The sequence below is a fragment of the Oncorhynchus tshawytscha genome, linkage group LG05 (assembly GCF_018296145.1).
Source record: "Oncorhynchus tshawytscha isolate Ot180627B linkage group LG05, Otsh_v2.0, whole genome shotgun sequence".
NCBI lineage: Eukaryota > Metazoa > Chordata > Actinopteri > Salmoniformes > Salmonidae > Oncorhynchus > Oncorhynchus tshawytscha.
In genome coordinates this window covers 32,626,257-32,648,164 of record NC_056433.1, presented here as the reverse complement: position 1 = coordinate 32,648,164, position 21,908 = coordinate 32,626,257, and the positions used below count along the sequence as shown (strand labels likewise).

Here is a 21,908-nt window from a genome sequence, read left to right as displayed (position 1 = left end):
ATCACAGTATTCTTATCGGCAGACTCAACAGCCTTGGTTTCTTTTCTCAAATGACTGCCTCGCCTGGTTCACCAACTTCTTCTCAGAAAGAGTTCAGTGTGTCAAATCGGAGGGCCTGTTGTCCAGACCTCTGGCAGTCTCTATGGGGGTACCACAGAATTCAATTCTCGGGCCGACTATTTTCTCTGTATATATCAAAGATGTCGCTCTTTCTGCGGGTGATTCCTTGACCCACCGCTACGCGGACGACACCATTCTGTATACACCTGGCCCTTCTTTGGAAACTGTGTTAACAAACCTCCAAACGAGCTTCAATGCCATACAACACTCCCTCCGTGGCCTCCAACTGCGCTTAAATGCTAGTAAAACTAGATGCATGCTCTTCAAACCGATCACTGCCCGCACCTGCCTGCCCAACTAGCATCACAACTCTGGACAGTTCTGACTAGAATATGTGGACAACTACAAATACCTAGGTGTCTGGCTAGACTGTAAACTCTCCTTCCAGACTTATATTAGGCATCTCCAATCAAAAATTAAATCTAGAATCAGCTTCCTATCGCAACAAAGCCTCCTTCACTTACGCTGCCAAACATACCCTCGTAAAACTGACTATCCTACCGATCCTCGACTTCGGCGATGTCATTTACAAAATAGCCTCCAACACTCTACTCAGCAAACTGGATGCAGTCTATCACAGTGCCATCCGTTTTGTCACCAAAGCCCCATATACCACCCACCACTGCGACCTGTTTGCTCTCGTCGGCTGGCCCTCGCTACATATTAGTCGCCAAACCCACTGGCTCCAGGTCATCTATAAGTCTTTGCTAGGTAAAGCTCCGCATTATCTCAGCTCACTGGTCACCATAGCACGTGCCCCAGCAGGTATATCTCACTGGTCATCCCCAAAGCCAACACCTCTTTTGGCCGCCTTTCCTTCCAGTTCTCTGCTGCCAATGACTGGAACGAATTGCAAAAATTGCTGAAGTTGGAGACTTATCTCCCTCGCTAACTTTAAGCATGAGCTAACTGAGCAGCTTACCGATCGCTGCAGCTGTACACAGCCCATCTGTAAATAGCCCATCCAACGACTTACCTCATCCCCATATCGTTTTTATTTACTTTTGTGCTCTTTTGCACATCAGTATTTCTACTTGCCCATCATCATCTGCACATCTATCACTCCACTGTTAATTTGCTAAATTGTAATTACTTCGCTACTATGGCCTATTTATTGCCTACCTCCTTTCTCCATTAGCACACACTGTATGTAGATTTTTCTATTGTGTTATTGACTGTACTTTTGTTTATCTCACTTGTAACTCTGTGTTGTTGTTTTTTGTTGCACTGCTTTGCTTTATCTTGGCCAGGTCACAGTTGTAGATAAGAACTTGTCCTCAACTGGCCTACCTGGTTAAATAAAGGTGGGAAAAAAATAATGAGCTAGGTCAGACATCAGCACGGCTACATTTTAGAGGCCCCCCATCTTGGCGCTGTAGAGAAATTGGAGCATTTTTATGTCAATTTCCAGCAATTCTACACATGTTTCTTTTGTTCAAACATAATAACAAAATGAATACGGCTAAATTCATAGTTTTTGGAATCTTTAATTCTCTCTGACTGTCTAGCTTTTATTTAGGTGATTGTTAGTTCCCAAAGATGATATTATAAAAAAATCTATATGTCCATTCTCTTTTCTACATACTTTGTATCTGGTTTAAGTTAACACTTAAAGCGTTTTTCATCCCTAAAATGAATTTCCCCAAAATTGCACTGTTTGGACTTTTAAGGCCAGCCCAAAGATTACAATGGCATGAAAATCCCTGGATATGTCAGCAAATTTACTATCAGCACATTCAGATTGTTCTATTTTACAAGAACACATGCATGCACACAGGCGTGCACACACAAACACACACACACACACACCAACATATCACACCAACATAAATACTCTCTTACAGTGTTTGAGTCTCCCAGTGCTGCCACCACCTTGATGTCTCCTGGTCGCAGCTTATGAACTGGGGTCAGAGGAACAGATTGATACATAAACACAAATACACCAGCATCTCTTTACTTTCCATTGTCCATAATGTTACAACAAATGAATCATACACTGTTGGGTTTCGACACCTATCTCAGACACGTTGTGTGATTGGTGTGGTGAGGGGGTTGGACAAATGTCATGCAACCAGATCATTGGCCTTCCCTTAGTCATGCACTTCCTCGTATGAAACCTTGTCACCTCTTACTACACTTCTCTCACTCTCACCTGATATAGGCACAGAGGTGGATGGAGCAAAATTCCCACAAGAGAAGTCACTTCCCCAGTTCTGGGAGAGAAGACAGACAATATATTGACAGATGAATGTGAGACAGTATTGCCAAATATTGAATACCTAAATTAACTATGAACACATTGCTGTAATAACAGTTATCATTACTCCTCTATCGCTTGAAGGTTTTGACTTGGTCCACCTTATCTACACATGTAAAAAAAAAATGCCGGAAGGCACAGAGATTTAAACCTGGAATGGTGGCCTACTGTAATTGGTGGAAGTGTTGGGGTGGGTTCCTCATAGGTGTAGTTGCTGTTGACATAGGTCCGCACGAATGGTGAGGTCTTGGGGGAAGTCAGAGACACAGTTGTATCAGTTAAACATATAGTACTATCAACACTTTATACTCATGAATTTACATGTTATAATTGCACTCTTTTCTGTAAAACTCCCAAAAGGGTGACCAAAATATATCAGTAAATGCAATTAAATAAAGTGAAGACGTCACAATAGTTCTATAGTTCTGACAATTGTAAACATATTGTCCTAATATTGTACCTTAGAGGGGCATTTCACAGAGATAGCATCATTAAAGTCCTGTTGGGCAGTCTTCTTGCCCAGAGGCTCCAGCTAGTGGAACGCAAAAGCAACAAGAATGATTCAGCAACATGTCAGAGAATTGAAAAGAACTGGGAGGATTGTCTTATAGCTTGCGTTTCAACTCAAGGTGATTTTGGTTGTTTTGAATACTTTAAACCCTACAAATAAATTACATCAGGCTGGTTTAGACACAGGATAATTAGCTAGATTGTAAATGACACTACATTAATAACAATCAACAATGTAGTTATGAATACAAGTGGGTCGGATTTTAATTTGGTCTAAAAGTAGCCATACGCCGTAGCTAATGAGTAACGTTCATAAAAGAGGTTCAGACTTTCCTCTGATGTTGCTTGATCAGTGGTTAGCTGGCCAAAATGTAATGAAAAGTGATTAAAATATATTAAAAGTATTGCAGTAATTTCAGCCGTTCAGAATTATTAAGATTATAGGTAGCAAAGCAATCAATATGATATCAGTGGCGGTTTTTAGCTTGTACGGCTCCCTGGGCAACAATATGCAAAATGCAACAATATGTCTGTGAAACTATATATTCACACTATTATGAATGAATTGTGGTTTATTTGGTAGCATTTCATAGTGTGACTGATTTTACTAATTGCATTAGTACTGTATAAAGTTAGAGGTGCGCTATTTAATAGATTCTCCTGCTCCCCCTACCTTCCCAGGCAGTAGCCTGCCTAGCTCACAAACTGTGGGTCAAGGTTAATTGACCCACAGTCCCACACGGTGACATGATATCATTGACGTGCAAATGAGCGATAGAAAACCGATTGCGCAAATGTCACCATTCCAAAAAAATGTCGCCTATACCTAAATCCGCCACTGTATCCTATCCTAAACTTGTTGGAAGCGAGAGGCATATTGTTATTAGTATTCTTTGTGTGGCTTTCCTGCAGACTAAACGCCATGTTGCGTATTGCTGACTTTCAGTTTGTTAAAAAGAAAAAGGGAACTGGGGGAAAAGGAAATTGCACCTCCATCTAACCATATATATATAAACATACAGTTAAAGTCGTAAGTTTACATACACCTTAGCCAAATACATTTAAAAACTCAGTTTTTCACAATTCCTGACATTTAATCCTAGTAAAAATGCCCTGTCTTAGGTCAGTTAGGATCACCACTTTATTTTAAGAATGTGAAATGTCAGAATAATATTTGAGATCATTTTTTATTTAATCTTTTATTTCTTTCATCAAATTCCCAGTGGTTCAGAAGTTTACATACACTCAATTCGTATTTGGTAGCATTGCCTTTAAATTGTTGAACTTGGGTCAAACATTTCGGGTAGCCTTCCACAAGTTTCCCACAATAAGTTGGGTGAATTTTGGCCCATTCCTCCTGACAGAGTTGGTGTAACTGAGTCAGGTTTGTAGGCCTCCTTGCTCACACACACTTTTTCAGTTCTGCCCACAAATTTTCTATAGGATTGAGGTCAGGGCTTTGTGATGGTCACTCCAATACCTTGACTTTGTTGTCCTTAAGCCATTTTGCCACAACTTTGGAAGTATGCTTGGGGTCATTCATTGTCCATTTGGAAGACCCATTTGTGACCAAGCTTTAACTTCCTGACTGATGTTGTTTCAATATATCCACATCATTTTCTTGCCTCATGGTGCCATCTATTTTGTGTGCCATCTATTTTGTGTGCCATCTATTTTGTGAGTCCCTCCTGCAGCAAGGCACCCCCACAACATGATGCTGCCACCCCCGTGCTTCACGGCTGGGATGGTTTCTTCGGCTTGCAAGCCTCCCCCTTTTTCCTCCAAACATAACGATGGTCATTATGGTCAAACAGTTCTATTTTTGTTTCATCAGACCAGAGGACATTTCTCCAAGAAGTACAATCTTTGTCCCCATGTGCAGTTGCAAACCGTACTCTGGCTTTTTTATGGCGGTTTGGAGCAGTGGTTTCTTCCTTGCTGAGCGACCTTTCAGGTTATGTCGATATAGGACTCGTTTTACTGTGGATATAGATACCTTTTGTACCTGTTTCCTCCAGCATCTTCACAAGATCCTTTGCTGTTGTTCTGGGATTGATTTACACTTTTCGCACCAAAGTATGTTCATCTCTAGGAGACAGAACGCGTCTCCTTCCTGAGCGGTATGACGGCTGCATGGTCCCATGGTGTTTATACTTCCATACTATTGTTTGTACAGATGAATGTGGTATCTTCAGGTGATTGGAAATTGCTCCCAAGGATGAATCAGACTTGTGGAGGGTTACAATCTGATTTCTGAGGTCATGGCCGATTTCTTTTGATTTTCCCATGTCAAGCAAAGAGGCACTGAGTTTGAAGGTAGGCTTTGAAATACATCCACAGGTACACCTCCAATTGACTCAAATGATGTCAATTAGCCTATCAGAAGCTTCTAATGCCATGACATCATTTTCTGGAATTTTCCAAGCTGTTTAAAGGCACAGTCAACTTAGTGTATGTAAACTTTTGACCCACTGGAATTGTGATACAGTGAATTATAAGTGAAATAATATTGTGTCATGCACAAAGTAGATGCCCTATTACTAAAATTATAAGTGAAATCTGTAAACTGTAAACAATTGAAGTCTGTAAACAATTGTCGGAAAAATTACTAACAGACTTGCCAAAATGTTAGTTTTTAAACAAGATATTTGTGGAGTGGTTGAAAAACGAGTTTTAATGACTCCAACTTAAGTGTATGTAAACTTCCGACTTCAACTGTATCTGCCCTAGCATGACTATCTGGAAAACACTCTGCATCAAAACTCAGAAGGACAGACAGGGTCTCCAAGTCTTGCGCTCGCCACCGGGTCTGAGTAGCACCAAATGGCATCACAGTCAGCGGGGATCCTCAACTTCAGTTGATCCACCCTAACACTCAACACCACCCCAGTTATCACTCCTTTCAGCGGTGCACTGCTCCGGAGAGCAAAGCAGGACACCACTTTCACCTCCTGTCTCGAAACGCGCAGCACCCTCTTCCCCTGAGCAGCAGACACACAAAAAATAAACACAAGTCCACCTCTGGATACTTTGACCGAATTAACAGAACCCAACTCCTTCTTCACCCAGCCTGATACCACAAACGGATCGGCCAAAAGTCACCTCGGCCAAAAGTTCACCTTCTTAATGAATCGTACTCCCACTGGGCCAGAGTCATCTCAGGCATTTTCCTGGTCATTGGGGTGAGGCTCGGAAGCCTTCACCTCACCTCATTCTTTCTCCTCACTTTCCGTCGACTGCTCAGGGTCTCAGGTGAGCGAGGATCTTCAACGTGGAGCAAGCAGGTATGTTAAGATAGCTAGCTAGTTAAGTACACAGTGCATTAGCTAGACATTATAAACTATCAGGCCACTACCTGCATCTACTTAAAATTTGTTCAAGGTAGACTATAGCCAGTGTTGTTGGAGTAACAGTACTATTGAAGACAAGTTTGAAGACAAGATGGCATAGCTAATTATTACCATTATTTTTGCCATCTTTCATGCCATCCAGTGTTGTATATAGTCAAATCAAACAGATCTTTCTTTAATGTTTTTCATTTTAGGGATTTGTTGTTGACGGTTCATAATCGCAGTGAAATGTACGTTCTTTTGTATCATTATATTATACTGTATATGTATCTATGATTGTATAGTAGAATAATTCATTCTGGTAATGATTATTGAATGCAAACAATACCAGCAGTTGCTGGTTTAAAAATAATAAATGTAGTGACAATCTCTTTTGAAACAATCAAGTTGAGTGTCTTTGAATGCCATTTTCTCAGTTTTTACGTTTTGGCTGAAGTCAACTTTAAAACCTCCTAACTCAAGTTTTGATAACGATACCTCAATGATTTGAAAAGATCTGGATTTGGGACAGTCTGTCGTTTTCAGAACTTCAAAACTAGTTCAGAATTTGACGATGTGAAGGGTTTTGCCTAGGCTGCCATACATATTTTGTGTTACACTCATGGCACATTTCTTTCTATCTAGAAGCAAAAAGGGTTGTTGTGCTGTCCCCATAGAAGAACCCTCTTTTAAGAACCCCATTTGGTTCCTGGTAGGACCCTTTTGGATTTCATGTAAAACCTTTTCCACAGAGGGTTCTTCATGGAACACAAAAGAGTTCTAGCTGGAACCCAAAAGAGTTCAAGCTGGAACCAAAAAGGGTTCTATCTGGGGACAGCCACAGAACCCTTTTAGAACCCCATTTTTTCTAAGAGTCTATTGGGTCTCACCATGTTGTTCCAGAGACCACGAGCCATCTGAGTCTGGGCCTTCTGACTGAGATGGAAGCAGTCAGGACTGAAGTAAGTGCGGTCTGGACGTCCATCCTATGTGTCAGACAAAGAGTGTAGTGTGAATATGTGTGCTTGTGTGTGTGTGAAAGACAAAAAATTAAAAAGGTGTGCAGGTGAGTTTAGAAGCCCAAGAGGATATATAGACCCCTTGACTTTTTCCATATTTTGCTACGTTACAGCCTTATTCTAATACTGATTAAATTTTTAAAAATACTCAGAAATCTACACACAATACAACATAATGACAAAGCAAAAATAAATTTGTTTTTTTGGACATTTTTGCTAATTTATTTAAAAATGAAACAGAAATACCTTATTTACATAAGTATTCAGACCCTTTGCTATGAGTCTCAAAATTGAGCTTAGGTGCATCCTGTTTTCATTAATCATCCTTGAGATGTTTCTACAACTTGATTGGACATGATTTGGAAAGGCACACACTTGACCTAATAAGGTCACACAGTTGACAATGCATGTCAGAGCAAAAACCAAGCCATGAGGTCAAAGGGATTGTCCGTAGAGCTCCGAGACAGAATTGTGTCGAGGCGCAGATCTGGGGAAGGGTACCAAAACATTTCTGCAACATTGAAGGTCCCCAAGAACACGGTGGCCTCCATCATTCTTAAACAGAAGACGTTTGGAACCACCAAGACTCTTCCTAGAGCTGGTCGCCTGGCAAAACTGAGAAATCGAGGGAGAAATCAGGGACGTGACCAAGAACCCGATGGTCACTCTGACAGAGCTCTAGAGTTCCTCTGTGGAGATGGGAGAACCAGCCCGCTTGGCACATGACAGCCCACTTGGAATGGAGCAAAGTACAGAGAGATCTTTGATGAAAACCTGCTCCAGAGAGCTCAGGACCTCAGATTGGGACAAAGGTTCACCTTCCAACAGGACAACAACCCAAGCACACAGACAAGGAGTGTCTTTGGGACAAGTCTCTGGATGTCCTTGAGTGGCCCAGCCAGAGCCCGGTCGAACATCTCTGGAGAGACCTGAAAATAGCTGTGCAGCAACGCTCCCCATCCAACCTGACAGGGTTGGGAGAACTCCCCAAATACAGGTGTGCCAAGATTGTAGCGTCATACCCAAGAAGAGTCAAGGCTGTAATCACTGCCAAAGGTGCTTTAACAAGGTACTAAGTAAAGGGTCTGAATACTTATGTAAATGTGATATCTGTTTAAAAAATATATATAAATGAGCAACATTTCTAAAAACCTGTTTTTGCTTTGTCATTATAGGGTATTGTGTGTAGATTGACGATGGATTTAAATTTTAAAAAATAGAATAAGGCTGTAACCTAACAAAATGCGGAAAAAGTAAAGGAGTCTAGATACTTTCCAAAGGCACGGTCTATAGAGAAAAACCTATACTTTGCTCTCTCTCTATATACAGTGCCTTGCGAAAGTATTCGGCCCCCTTGAACTTTGCGACCTTTTGCCACATTTCAGGCTTCAAACATAAAGATATAAAACTGTATTTTTTTGTGAAGAATCAACAACAAGTGGGACACAATCATGAAGTGGAACGACATTTATTGGATATTTCAAACTTTTTTAACAAATCAAAAACTGAAAAATTGGGCGTGCAAAATTATTCAGCCCCCTTAAGTTAATACTTTGTAGCGCCACCTTATGCTGCGATTACAGCTGTAAGTCACTTGGGGTATGTCTCTATCAGTTTTGCACATCGAGAGACTGACATTTTTTCCCATTGCTCCTTGCAAAACAGCTCGAGCTCAGTGAGGTTGGATGGAGAGCATTTGTGAACAGCAGTTTTCAGTTCTTTCCACAGATTCTCGATTGGATTCAGGTCTGGACTTTGACTTGACCATTCTAACACCTGGATATGTTTATTTTTGAAGCATTCCATTGTAGATTTTGCTTTATGTTTTGGATCATTGTCTTGTTGGAAGACAAATCTCCGTCCCAGTCTCAGGTCTTTTGCAGACTCCATCAGGTTTTCTTCCAGAATGGTCCTGTATTTGGCTCCATCCATCTTCCCATCAATTTTAACCATCTTCCCTGTCCCTGCTGAAGAAAAGCAGGCTCAAACCATGATGCTGCCACCACCATGTTTGACAGTGGGGATGGTGTGTTCAGGGTGATGAGCTGTGTTGCTTTTACGCCAAACATAACATTTTGCATTGTTGCCAAAAAGTTCAATTTCGGTTTCATCTGACCAGAGCACCTTCTTCCACATGTTTGGTGTGTCTCCCAGGTGGCTTGTGGCAAACTTTAAACAACACTTTTTATGGATATCTTTAAGAAATGGCTTTCTTCTTGCCACTCTTCCATAAAGGCCAGATTTGTGCAATATACGACTGATTGTTGTCCTATGGACAGAGTCTCCCACCTCAGCTGTAGATCTCTGCAGTTCATCCAGAGTGATCATGGGCCTCTTGGCTGCATCTCTGATCAGTCTTCTCCTTGTATGAGTTGAAAGTTTAGAGGGACGGCCAGGTCTTGGTAGATTTGCAGTGGTCTGATACTCCTTCCATTTCAATATTATCGCTTGCACAGTGCTCCTTGGGATGTTTAAAGCTTGGGAAATCTTTTTGTATCCAAATCCGGCTTTAAACTTCTTCACAACAGTATCTCGGACCTGCCTGGTGTGTACCTTGTTCTTCATGATGCTCTCTGCGCTTTTAACGGACCTCTGAGACTATCACAGTGCAGGTGCATTTATACGGAGACTTGATTACACACAAGTGGATTGTATTTATCATCATTAGTCATTTAGGTCAACATTGGATCATTCAGAGATCCTCACTGAACTTCTGGAGAGAGTTTGCTGCACTGAAAGTAAAGGGGCTGAATAATTTTGCACGCCCAATTTTTCAGTTTTTGATTTGTTAAAAAAGTATGAAATATCCAATAAATGTCGTTCCACTTCATGATTGTGTACCACTTGTTGTTGATTCTTCACAAAAAATACAGTTTTATATCTTTATGTTTGAAGCCTGAAATGTGGCAAAGGTCGCAAAGCTCAAGGGGGCCGAATACTTTCGCAAGGCACTGTATATATATATATTGTTCACTCAATGAAACAATGCATAGTAATTACAATTCAACATGATCAACTCAGTGTGTGTGTGTGTGTCTGTACATGCGTGTTTGCGTCTGCCGGAGTATGTATGTGTGTGTGTGTGTGTGTGTGTGTGTGTGTGTGTGTGTGTGTGTGTGTGTGTGTGCTGTGGGTGCGTCCATATATATGCGTGCGTCTGCCGGAGTATATGTGTGCGTGTGTGGTGTGGGTGTGTCCGTACATGCGTGCGTGCGTCTGCCGGAGTATATGTGTGTGTGCGTGTATTTGTGCGTTGGAGTGTGTGTGTGTCTAGCCATTTAACGGCATTGGAATATTCACACACATTGTACAGTCTTACAATTGTTGTTTTAGAGAACAGGTGAGTGACAATGCAGTGTGCCTAACCTTCATCACTGGAATGATGATGTCTCGTAGGAAAGGCTGCAGGACCACCGTGAAGTTGTTATGGGTGTCGTATCGTCCTGACTCCACTAGCTCATGCAGTCCACGCTGAAAGAGGTAAACAGTTCATTTTTGTTATTGGTAATCAATGAGCAACCACCCTCTTATGGTATTTACCATAACGTCATGTATAATATTGTGGTCTCAATGCACTGCAGAATTAGTATTTTCCATACCTGATAATCTCTGTTCAGAAGGTGGAGTTTCTGAAGTGTTACAGAGCCCTCCTTAGGCGAGATGACACAGGGACACAGAATACTGAAGGAGAGACACACGATCAGGTGTTACTGATCTAGACTTCAGAGATCCGTTGGTATATTACCCTGCATAATGGCAAATATATGAAAGTGGTGGCTTGATGAGGAGGATTGCGGATAGGGGGCATCCCGACTCAAAGTGTGCATTTGCACCCTCCCTGTAATGGATTTTACAATTGTGAAAACTCCCTCCAGCAACTGCTCTAGTTATATTCTCCACTTGCTGGGAGGGACTCTTACTTGGCAAGCCAGGTAGGGCACTTGAGATAGGCATTTTCTTCTGTGTGCATATGTCTCAGAATGGGGATGTAGAGAGGCTCCACCAGGTTGACCAGGGCCCTCGGCACCTGAGAGAGAGAGAGAGAGAGAGAGAGAGAGATGGAGACAGACAGAGACACAGAGAGACACAGAGAGACACAGAGAGAGAGAGACGAGACGGAGAGAGAGAGAGAGAGAGAGACACAGAGACAGAGAGAGAGAGAGACACACAGAGAGAGAGAGACACAGAGAGACAGACAGAGAGACAGAGAGACACAGAGAGAGACACAGAGACAGAGAGAGAGAAAAAGTGTTTGCGTTAAACAACAAGTAATTGAAAACACAGGAATGCATGTGCTTGCTGATAAGATTTGTAAATGTAAGAATGTGGAAATACTGTAACTGTGACATGTCTACAGCTCTTACCTGTTTATGAAGGTAATCGAGAGACTCCCGAATGTGGCGCACGTAGTTGTCAGTGGAGTAAAACAGCTGTGGGAATGAAAGGTAGTGACAGTCAGAGCAATGGAACATGCACATCTGGTACAGTATCACTGCAGACAGAGTTCTTAGAGGAGGTCACAATACAGAATGGTATTGTATTGTATCTTAATGTAGTGTATCTTATCACCAAGTATTGGTACTCACAGAGTTGTAGCAGTACTCACACATGTCATTGCCTCCAATGAACAAAGTGATAACTTTCCAGTCGTCTTGGAAATGAACGCTCTGTGAAAGAGGACAGAGGGCGAGAACGTGTTCTCATATAGGCTTGTTTATTATGTCAATCTATGTGTGGTAGGCAAACAAAAAGTAGATTGAAATATAATTCAGGATTGTCTTTTACCGAGTCATTCTTCATCCTGGCCACCAGTGCTCGCACTTGGTCTGGGATGTCCCTTAAAAACAAACACAGACAATCCAACATCACTCTTCGGCAACAGTATAAAAACTACAAAACATATTCAGTAAAACATAGTCAGTCAGAGAGGCAGGTATGTCTGGATAGAAGAGTATCATATGGACTGGTGATGAGACTCACTTGGCTCTTTCTCCGGCCACAGCCTGGTTGAGGAAGGCCTGAGTGGTGTGCTCTTTGCCTTTGCCCACTGAGTAGCCAGTCAGGGAGGGGTTAAACTCACGCAGGATATCTGAGCAGCAGCACAAAAGACAAAAGACATATATCCGTCAAACCTGAATACATTGATAACGATGCACATAAAACAACAGCATTTTTCTTACTCTTCTGAATGTAAATGTGTGAATGTGTATTTCAGTCTTTGGGCAACATTTTGGCTCCACAATTAGCCTGATAGCGAAGACAAGACGACAGCAACACGAAGGGGACTCACTGGGAAGAGTGGTGACGGTGGTGAGGTTCTCGTCTCCACCGACACTGAGAAATACAGAGGCTGGTTATAGACTATTTAGAGATGTAAACCATATAGATTAGTGTTCAACTCTACCTCCAGGTAACCCACAGCAAAGGAAGATGAACTGTCATTGACTCTGCACTTTGTACTGCTGTGTCGTTGTAGGAGCGATAAGGACCCTTTATGATAAGGACCCACCTGTATGATAACCCCCTGTACTGCGTCCGGACATCCAGTAGGTTGATTACGCTGGATCCCGATCCGACACCGTTGCCCGCCTGCGGGATCGGTCAAAGCGTGTGTTATAAATATAGCAATAGCATGAGTGTAATAATACGGCTAGCAATAAAATATGATGAGCAACAGTCCTACAACTGGGGTAATGTAGATTACTTCACTAATGTACTATCCACTATAGTACAGATAAAAGGTAAACAAGGGACAGGTGACTTACAGTCAGAGAGTCGCCCACTGCAGCTACTACTTTAATATCGCCAGGCCGGAGCGCGTGAACTGTGAACGTATAGAAGATCAGGTGATGAGAATGATGTAAGGCAAACTTTATCCAGGGAGCACAATCAGAAACCTGTTGACATCGCACTGTCTGTTTTCTAAAACTTTTTTTTGCCCATTTTTAATTGGGGCTATAACAGTCTATTACTGGTACTTTTGAAAGTATTTCAATCTGAAGGAAGTGTGGTTTGAAGAGACTGTAATGCATCAGAAAGGTGTTGTGAAATTCAGAAGATCATCAGGCAATATGGTTTTATGATCTTCTGTGTAGAAAATAACTTTATCATTGATGATGTTCTTTTACCCCCCAGTGCCTGGTCTTATCCATTCGGTTCTATTGAGTCTAATGGGCAAAGTAGAGGGAAACGGAAGTCTTATCTTTCAGCGATGGGGTCATAATATGGTGTAGCTTAAACAGGTCAAAGGATAGAGCCACATTTGCAAGACGAAAAACAGAAACCGCTTTGTTTATTGCAACGATCCCTAGTTTGGGAAACACTGCAGTAAGTGCAGGGGTTATACAAGACCAGGGCATACTGGCTGTGTCTCAACAAATAAGCTGTATATTGTACACTGTACATGTTGTATATTGTGAGGATTCCTCTCACCTGAGGTGGGTGGGGAGTTGGAAGGGCTACGGTCTTCGCAGGGCATATGAGTGCCCATGATCTGACGACAAGGCACGCAGAGCACATCCAGAGTCATTACCATGTATAATGGGTATGCAGAGACCACCATGTGCAGGGGTCTAATAGTCATAGAGTATCAGGCCTCATACATGACAACAATAACTCACAGGGTCGAGAAGAGGAGAGGGCTCACTGGTATGATCTGATGGAGAGTTACTCTCTGTTCTCAGGAAGGGCCGGTCCTGTGTGTGTGAGTGTGTGAGTGAGTGAGTGAGTGAGTGAGTGAGTGAGTGAGTGAGTGAGTGAGTGAGTGAGTGAGTGAGTGAGAGAGAGAGAGAGTGGAGGATGAAGCTTTGAAAACAACAACAGCATTATTTCTCAGTTGTATGAATCATACTATACTGTGTGAGACTTTTATAGGCAGCTCATAGTACAGTATGTGCAAAATTGTAGGGAGGGTTTAATGTACAGTACATTCTATTAATCCGACACTATACTGTATTTGCCAGACTTTAGGCAGGGGTTCAAATAGTATTTGTGTTCTTTTAACTGCCTTAGCTGCACTTTATTGAGCTTGGTTGGTGCAATGGAACCAATGAATAGGCCCTAAAGTACAAACCACACTCATCTGGCACTCCAGGCAGTCTCAATGAAAGTATTTGAAAGAAAACTACTTGAACCCAGGTGTGGTGTGTGTTGGAGGCCACACTCTCTCACCTCACTGGGGCATAGCACAGAGATAATCATGCTATTTTCCTCCATGTTCTGCTGGCCTATGGTGGGCTGCAGCTGAAAAACAGAAAACAAGTCTCCTTTGTTTGCCTTGACTAGAACTAAGAGCCGAGACAATGCCACAGTGTGTTAGCAGCATGTGTAGTATTTTGTGTGACGCACCAAGTTGGTCCACATCTGTACTGCCAGTTTGTCGGTGTGTTGTTCACCCGCTCTGGGGGCAGCGCTCTGTACATAGATTAACATTTGTGTTACACACACTGACACACGTATGCATCAGAAATGCTAGCGTACGCACGTACCAGTATGCAAGCGTACGCACACACCATAACAACTCAACTCTGCATCACACAATAGGATAGGCACATTAATGTATAAAAATTGTAGGGAGGGTTTAATGGCTTGTCACTCACAATAAAAGAGGCGGGTTCTGATGTGATGAAGGGAGCATCCTGCAGTAGGACGGTGAAGTCATCTCTGTTGCTGTACCACTGCTTCTCCATCAGGTGTCGATCAAGGGACTCCTATTGACCACCATGAATAGTAGTTTGTAAAAATAAAAAAAACTATATATAAAACACCCTTTTAACTGAAATATTGGTCTACTAAATCCCCAGCAAGGAGAGACGAGTGTGCCACTTTCATTTTAACTTGTAAAGTCCCCTGTACTACAGCCCCTTCCGTCCATAGCTCCTATAGACCTACTGTATGTTGTTTACCGTATTTTATGCCCCGTAGGGTTTTTTTATGATGCAAAATATTTTTGGGGGTGAAAACAGACAATAACATGCAATCTAATCTCATTTGATCTTATTTGTATAGTGGAAAAAATGTAAACAGCACATACAGTGGGGAGAACAAGTATTTGATACACTACCGATTTTGCAGGTTTTCCTACTTAAAAAGCATGTAGAGGTCTGTAATTTTTATCATGGGTACACTTCAACTGTGACAGACGGAATTTAAAACAAAAATCCAGAAAATCACATTGTATGATTTTTAAGTAATTCATTTGCATTTTATTGCATGACATATGTATTTGATACATCAGAAAAGCAGAACTTAATATTTGGTACAGAAACCTTTGTTTGCAATTACAGACATCATACGTTTCCTGTAGTTCTTGACCAGGTTTGCACACACTGCAGCAGGGATTTTGGCCCACTCCTCCATACAGACCTTCTCCAGATCCTTCAGGTTTCGGGGCTGTCGCTGGGCAATACGTACTTTCAGCTCCCTCCAAAGATTTTCTATTGGGTTCAGGACTGGAGACTGGCTAGGCCACTCCAGGACCTTGAGATGCTTCTTACGGAGCCAATCCTTAGTTGCCCTGGCTGTGTGTTTCTAGTCGTTGTCATGCTGGAAGACCCAGCCACGACCCATCTTCAATGCTCTTACTGAGGGAAGGAGGTTGTTGGCCAAGATCTCACGATACATGGCCCCATCCATCCTCCCCTCAATACGGTGTAGTCGTCCTGTCCCCTTTGCAGAAAAGCATCCCCAAAGAATGATGTTTCCACCTCCATGCTTCACGGTTGGGATGGTGTTCTTGGGGTTGTACTCATCCTTCTTCTTCCTCCAAACACAGCGAGTGGAGTTTAGACCAAAAAGCTCTTTTTTTGTCTCATCAGATCAAATGACCTTCTCCCATTCCTCCTCTGGATCATACAGATAGTCATTGGCAAACTTCAGACGGGCCTGGACATGCGCTGGCTTGAGCAGGGGGGACCTTGCATGCGCTGCAGGATTTTAATCCGTGACGGCGTAGTATGTTACTAATGGTTTTCTTTGAGACTGTGGTCCCAGCTCTCTTCAGGTCATTGACCAGGTCCTGTCGTGGAGTTCTGGGCTGATCCCTCACCTTCCTCATGATCATTGATGCCCCACGAGGTGAGATCTTGCATGGAGCCCCAGACCGAGGTCGATTGACCGTCATCTTGAACTTCTTCCATTTTCAAATAAATGCGCCAACAGTTGTTGCCTTCTCACCAAGCTGCTTGCCTATTGTCCTGTAGCCCATCCCAGCCTTGTGCAGGTCTACAATTTTATCCCTGATGTCTTTACACAGCTCTCTGGTCTTGGCCATTGTGGAGAGGTTGGAGTCTGTTTAATTGAGTGTGTGGACGGGTGTCTTTTATACTGGTAACGAGTTCAAACAGGTGCAGTTCAAACAGGTAATGAGTGGAGAACAGGAGGGCTTCTTAAAGAAAAACTAACAGGTCTGTGAGAGCCGGAATTCTTACTGGTTGGTAGGTGATCAAATACTTATGTCATGCAATAAAATGCAAATTAATTACTTAAAAATCATACAATGTGATTTCTGGATTTTTGTTTTAGATTCCGTCTGTCACAGTTGAAGTGCACCTATGATAAAAAATGACAGATCTCTACATGCTTTGTAAGTAGGAAAGCCTGCAAAATCGGCAAGTGTATCAAATACTTGTTCTCCCCACTGTAGATGTTGGGGATATAGGGGAGATGACGTAGATGTAAGACATTGAACCTGGAGGACTTGAGTGAGGATGGCCTTCAGTAGTCTGAGCTCCCCTTCATGTTTTTCCTCCATACATTGACACATCCTGTCAATAGACATAGAAGCAGTCAAATGCCTACCAGAAACTATAGCTTGAAATCACTGAAGAATTTCAAACTCGGGGAATGAGTGCACCGACTGATTGAGGAGTTGTGCAATTGGTTGAGAAAGTCACCTGTTCTGATAACGAAATCCAGTATCATACTCTCCATACCACAGTGCAACATTGACAATGGTCCGCTTCAACTGCAAACACATTAAGAGCAACCTTAACGATCGTCTAAATGAATGTACTGTAGCATTGCTGAGAGTGTCACACGAGTCACCAAAACCCACCTGCGACTGCAGCACCTGCAGCGCAAGATCCACCTGATGGACAGCTGCTTTGATTGTCTCGCTGACCTGCATACACACAAACACTCACTCAAAGGAACGCAGCCACGAACACTGTAAAGTCATGAAATGAAGACGTGGACTGAAATCCAGACGTGAGGTGGCTGCTGACCTGGTCCTGACATACACAGAGCTCATCCACCTGAACAAATAGCATCACCAGCTTCCAGTCTGTGTCTAGCTCAACGGCCTATCAGAGAGAAGAACAGACACAGTCAGAGACGACAACCAGGGAAGCTGTTCTGATTCTATAGGTCAATGTGTTGGGTGGTGTAGAAGGAGAGTCACTCGAATACCTGGTTACTCCTGAGTGAGAGTGGTAGTTCCTTTGCCTGCTCGACAAGAGCCCTGCAAATGAACAAAACATGGTCTGAAATACTACTTTTCTCACTCTTTCTTTCACGCTCTTTCTCTATCTTTACTCACACAGGGCGCAAGTGTAGTTGTGGTTTACCTGTGCTGTGAGGATTCAGAATAGAGGTTTGTCTGACCAAGGAGAGTACTGGTCATTGCAGGGTTAAACATGGTCAGCAACTCTAGCAGGGCAGAGAGTAAGGGGGGGGGGGAGTTGCTTGATTATGAGTTAAATCAACATTGTCATATGCACACGACTTGGCACTTTATGGCGTGAAAAAATATATTACAGGAAATGGCCCCGTATGATTTATATATTAAGTAATGTATGTACTGTCTATATAGATATACTGTAGATACACGTGGGCAAATTGGTTTGACCAGAAAGGTAGGACTGTCTTGGTAGTAACATGCAGTAAGTGCCACGTGAGTTGAGAGTACAGTGTGTCTATCACTTTCATCTTTATTTATCTTCTTTTGTATTGTGTGAGAGGTACAATAGTCTTTATTGCTTCCTTGTGAAATTCTTTCTTGTGAAATTGTTGGCAGTAAAGACTGGTGGTTCTATCGTTAGTATTGTCGGCGTTGGTACTGATACCGGACCGATAAAGATGTCACACAGTAGTGTGAGGTTTATGAATTGATACTAAAATGAACATAATAACCTATTAGATGGGAAACTGTTCATTCTTATATTTGTGTATTGTCTAAAAAAACGACAATTATTTGTATGTAATGACATGTGAAACCGTTCAACAGTTACAGTAATTTCTATAAGAGCAGGCCTAACACTCCCGCTATCTCAAGTACATCATTTATATATGAGCAGGCCTAACACTCCCACTATCTCAAGTACATCATTTATATATGAGCAGGCCTAACACTCCCACTATCTCAAGTACATCATTTATATATGAGCAGGCCTAACACTCCCACTATCTCAAGTACATCATTTCTTCCAAACATATTCAGTTTTTCAATGCTTTTATCCTTTCCCGCACAAGCCTATCATTGAAAATGGTTCAGAGGACAAATAAATTGTTTAAAAGGTAAAAACCTCAATTCTGTCTGGTTCTAGATTATCTTGATGAAGTGAGATGAGAATTCTACGTAAGTATAGACGAGGGTCAGATTGCAATGGGAGGACATTTGGCATGGGAGAGGAAGATCTATCAGCAGGTCAAAATGTCTTATCAACCAATAAGTGTGTTTTATTGAGATATTATTTGATGCGGTCTGTAATTTGGTGCTGAAGGTCACATGAAATTAGAATTTGTATTTGTGTGTACTTGTGTCTGTCTATGTTTATAGCCTGGGTTTGAATACATATTTCCACAATAATATTAGACTGTGGAGCAAGATCTTTTCTTCTGTTTCAAAGGACTGGTTTGATACATTGAGTAACCCCCAAACCCGTATGAATAGCAGGGGCTTACCATGAAGTCTCAATAACACTCTGGACAGCTCGCTGCTGCAGAGAGGGAGAGATACAGAAGTTTGAAAAAATCTTTCTGCGTTCACATTGACACTAGGCATGATTCAATATTGATACCTGGTAGTGTTCCCTTATCTATCAAGGTTAGATACATTTGATGTGCTGCTTACCTGTGTGTGTGGGGAAGTCCAATGGCAGAGAGCACAGCCACATCTGAGGGTCTGACACTGTGAGCTGGAGAGAAAATAGTGAAATTAGGAGCCGACCTGAGGCGGCACTGGTTCATCGTTCAGAACAGCCAACTCAACTCAAAAAGGACTAAAGAGACTGAAGATATGCACTGATTATACCAAACATTGGGAACACCATCCTAATATTGAGCTGTGCCCTTGGAACAGCCTCAATACGTCGGGGCATGGGCTCGAGATGTTGTCGAAAGTGTTCCACAGGGATGCTAGCCCATGTTGACTCCAATGCTTCCCATAGTTGTGTCAAGTTGGCTGGATGTCCTTTGGGTGGTGGACCATTCTTGATACACACATGAAACTGTTGAGTGTGAAAAACTCAGCAGCGTTGCAGTTCTTGACACAAACCGGAGCGCCTGGCACCTACTACCATACCCCATTAAAAGGCACTTCCATTTTTTGTCTTGCCCATTCACTCTCTGAATTGCACACACACACAATCCATGTCTCAATTGTCTCAAGGCTTAAAGATCCATATTTAACCTGTCCCCTCCTCTTTATCTACACTGATTGAAGTGGATTTAACAAGTGATGTCAATAAGGGATCATAACTTTCACCTGGATTCACCTGGTCAGTCTATGTCATGGAAAGAGCATGTGTTCTTAATGTTTTGTATACTCAGTGTATCTCTACATTCTTGTTGGCCAGACATATAATTGAATGACCTCAAAGACATCAAGCAGAGTACAAGGCCAGATCATACTGTTCTTTACCCAGTAAAGATGTACTTTCCCTCCTCGGGCTGTCAAGCCATTGATAACAACTACTGTATATCGCTCATGACTGATTAGTGAACAGACTCACCTGAGGAGGGAAGGGTCTTGGAGAGAGAGATCTGAGTGCAAGGCAGTGCAGAGGCTGGGAATAACAAAAGCGACATTACAGGTCACATACTATGGAGATTAATACAGTATATTTTTTATACAATCAATGTTGCTGACTGCTATATGAATGTGGAAAGCATACGTGAAGTGTGCACACATGAAATAAAATCTTTGTTTTTCTCAAATGCTTTCTCAGAGCCTATTTGCTCCATGAATTTAGCGTTATCATCTTAGAAGAGAGGCGACAAGAACACATTCAACAAGAGTGCTGTCGTGTCCCCTACAGTATCAATGAGAGAGTTCGTTGTCCCATATGATTTATACTGTTTTTGTCTCACTCCCTAAAGTCTGTCAAGGTCCCCAAGATGTTACTTTAACTATGCAGAAATACATTAAAATGGTGTAACCAAAGCGGGCAACAGTACATCAATTACACTGAAATATGAGAGACCTCAGGCATGCCAATAATCACCACAGAAATACAACTTGACTCTACTTATGATATTTCCCAAATACCATTCCTGCGACCACGACACACAAGGCCACTGGTATTCTTCAATTTACCCAGTTTGTAAACTTTTATGTTTAAAATAATCAGAGCGTTTGAGTATAGAAGTGCATAGAAACCTGGTTCTGTGGAGAACCCCAGCAGAGCTATAACCAGTAATGGAAGCATCCTTTGTCTGTCAAAGTTTGTCCTCATAGGCCATATGTTGTCTTCTGTCTGTCTTTATGTCTGACTATCTGTCTGTTTGTCTAACAGCTCAGTTGTCTGGCCTTACTGTCCTTTACCGTCCTGCTTCCTCAACCTCGCGATTTGATGTGATTCAAAGGTGCACCTATCCAGGATATATAATACACATCATGCATATGCATATTATGCATAGTGGGAGGGGTTGGGCATGGCTGGGAAATTTTTACATCCCATAATTACAGGAAGAAAGAATGGAAGAAAGTGAAAGCAAAGACGAGAGAGAGAGAGAGAAGGCAGCCCAGTCTAAGCTATTCCCTTTCCTTGCACCCCTGAAGCTAGGACAGCATAGTCCCTGCCCATTTTACGAAAACCTCTGATCCTTGATGAAAACCTGCTCCAGAGCGCTCAGGACCTTAGACTGGGGAGAAGGTTCACCTTCCAACAGTACAACGACCCTAAGCACACAGCCAAGACAATGCAGGAGTGGCTTCGGGACAAGTCTCTGAATGTCCTTGAGTGGCCCAACCAGAGACCTTACTTGAACCCGATCTAACATCTCTGGAGAGATGTGAAAATAGCTGTGCAGTGACGCTCCACATCCAACCTGACAGAGCTTGAGAAAATCTGCAGAAAATAATGGGAGAAACTCCCCAAATACAGGTGTGCCAAGCTTGTAGCTTCATATCCAAGAAGACTCAAGGCTTTAACGCTGCCAAAGTTGCTTCAACAAAGTTCTGAGTAAAGAGTCTGAATGCATATGTTTGTAGATGTGATATTTCAGGGTTGTTTTTTTATACATTTGCTCAATTAAAAAAAAGTATTTGCATTGTAATTATGGGGAATTGTGTATAGATTGATGAGGGGGAAAAAACGATTTATTCCATTTTAGAATTAGGCTGTAACGTAACAAAATGTGGAACAAGTCAAGGGGTCTGAATACTTTCCAAACAGTAAGTCGTTCTGGATAAGAGTGTCTGCTAAATGGCTCCAATATCAATGTGAACAGTGC

At 42.2% G+C, this 21,908-nt stretch overlaps 1 protein-coding gene across 2 annotated transcripts in view; it reads right to left on the bottom strand.

The window, feature by feature from the left end:
* The window catches only part of LOC112250504 (phospholipase B1, membrane-associated-like), a 34,132-nt gene extending 13,113 nt beyond the window's left edge, over positions 1–21,019 (bottom strand). Inside the window, exons 1-30 of one of the 2 annotated variants that reach the window (XM_024420703.1) lie at positions 20,833–21,019; positions 20,186–20,239; positions 19,306–19,369; positions 19,137–19,171; positions 17,801–17,882; positions 17,643–17,694; positions 17,459–17,536; positions 17,290–17,355; positions 17,129–17,199; positions 16,924–16,999; positions 14,834–14,944; positions 14,583–14,648; positions 14,406–14,477; positions 13,856–13,930; positions 13,668–13,728; positions 13,001–13,059; positions 12,745–12,824; positions 12,526–12,569; positions 12,216–12,324; positions 12,021–12,072; positions 11,822–11,902; positions 11,600–11,665; positions 11,156–11,262; positions 10,835–10,916; positions 10,602–10,706; positions 7,107–7,202; positions 2,838–2,909; positions 2,546–2,623; positions 2,273–2,333; positions 1,963–2,021 (exon numbers count right to left, since the gene is read on the bottom strand). In XM_024420703.1, the coding sequence (XP_024276471.1) occupies positions 1,963–2,021; positions 2,273–2,333; positions 2,546–2,623; positions 2,838–2,909; positions 7,107–7,202; positions 10,602–10,706; positions 10,835–10,916; positions 11,156–11,262; positions 11,600–11,665; positions 11,822–11,902; positions 12,021–12,072; positions 12,216–12,324; positions 12,526–12,569; positions 12,745–12,824; positions 13,001–13,059; positions 13,668–13,728; positions 13,856–13,930; positions 14,406–14,477; positions 14,583–14,648; positions 14,834–14,944; positions 16,924–16,999; positions 17,129–17,199; positions 17,290–17,355; positions 17,459–17,536; positions 17,643–17,694; positions 17,801–17,882; positions 19,137–19,171; positions 19,306–19,369; positions 20,186–20,239; positions 20,833–20,908 (2,190 nt within the window). In that variant the 5' untranslated portion in view covers positions 20,909–21,019. The remainder of the gene's footprint in view (positions 1–1,962; positions 2,022–2,272; positions 2,334–2,545; positions 2,624–2,837; positions 2,910–7,106; positions 7,203–10,601; positions 10,707–10,834; positions 10,917–11,155; positions 11,263–11,599; positions 11,666–11,821; positions 11,903–12,020; positions 12,073–12,215; positions 12,325–12,525; positions 12,570–12,744; positions 12,825–13,000; positions 13,060–13,667; positions 13,729–13,855; positions 13,931–14,405; positions 14,478–14,582; positions 14,649–14,833; positions 14,945–16,923; positions 17,000–17,128; positions 17,200–17,289; positions 17,356–17,458; positions 17,537–17,642; positions 17,695–17,800; positions 17,883–19,136; positions 19,172–19,305; positions 19,370–20,185; positions 20,240–20,832) is intronic. The other variant, XM_024420704.1, reaches the window with a different exon arrangement.
* Between the last annotated feature and the right edge of the window lie 889 nt (positions 21,020–21,908).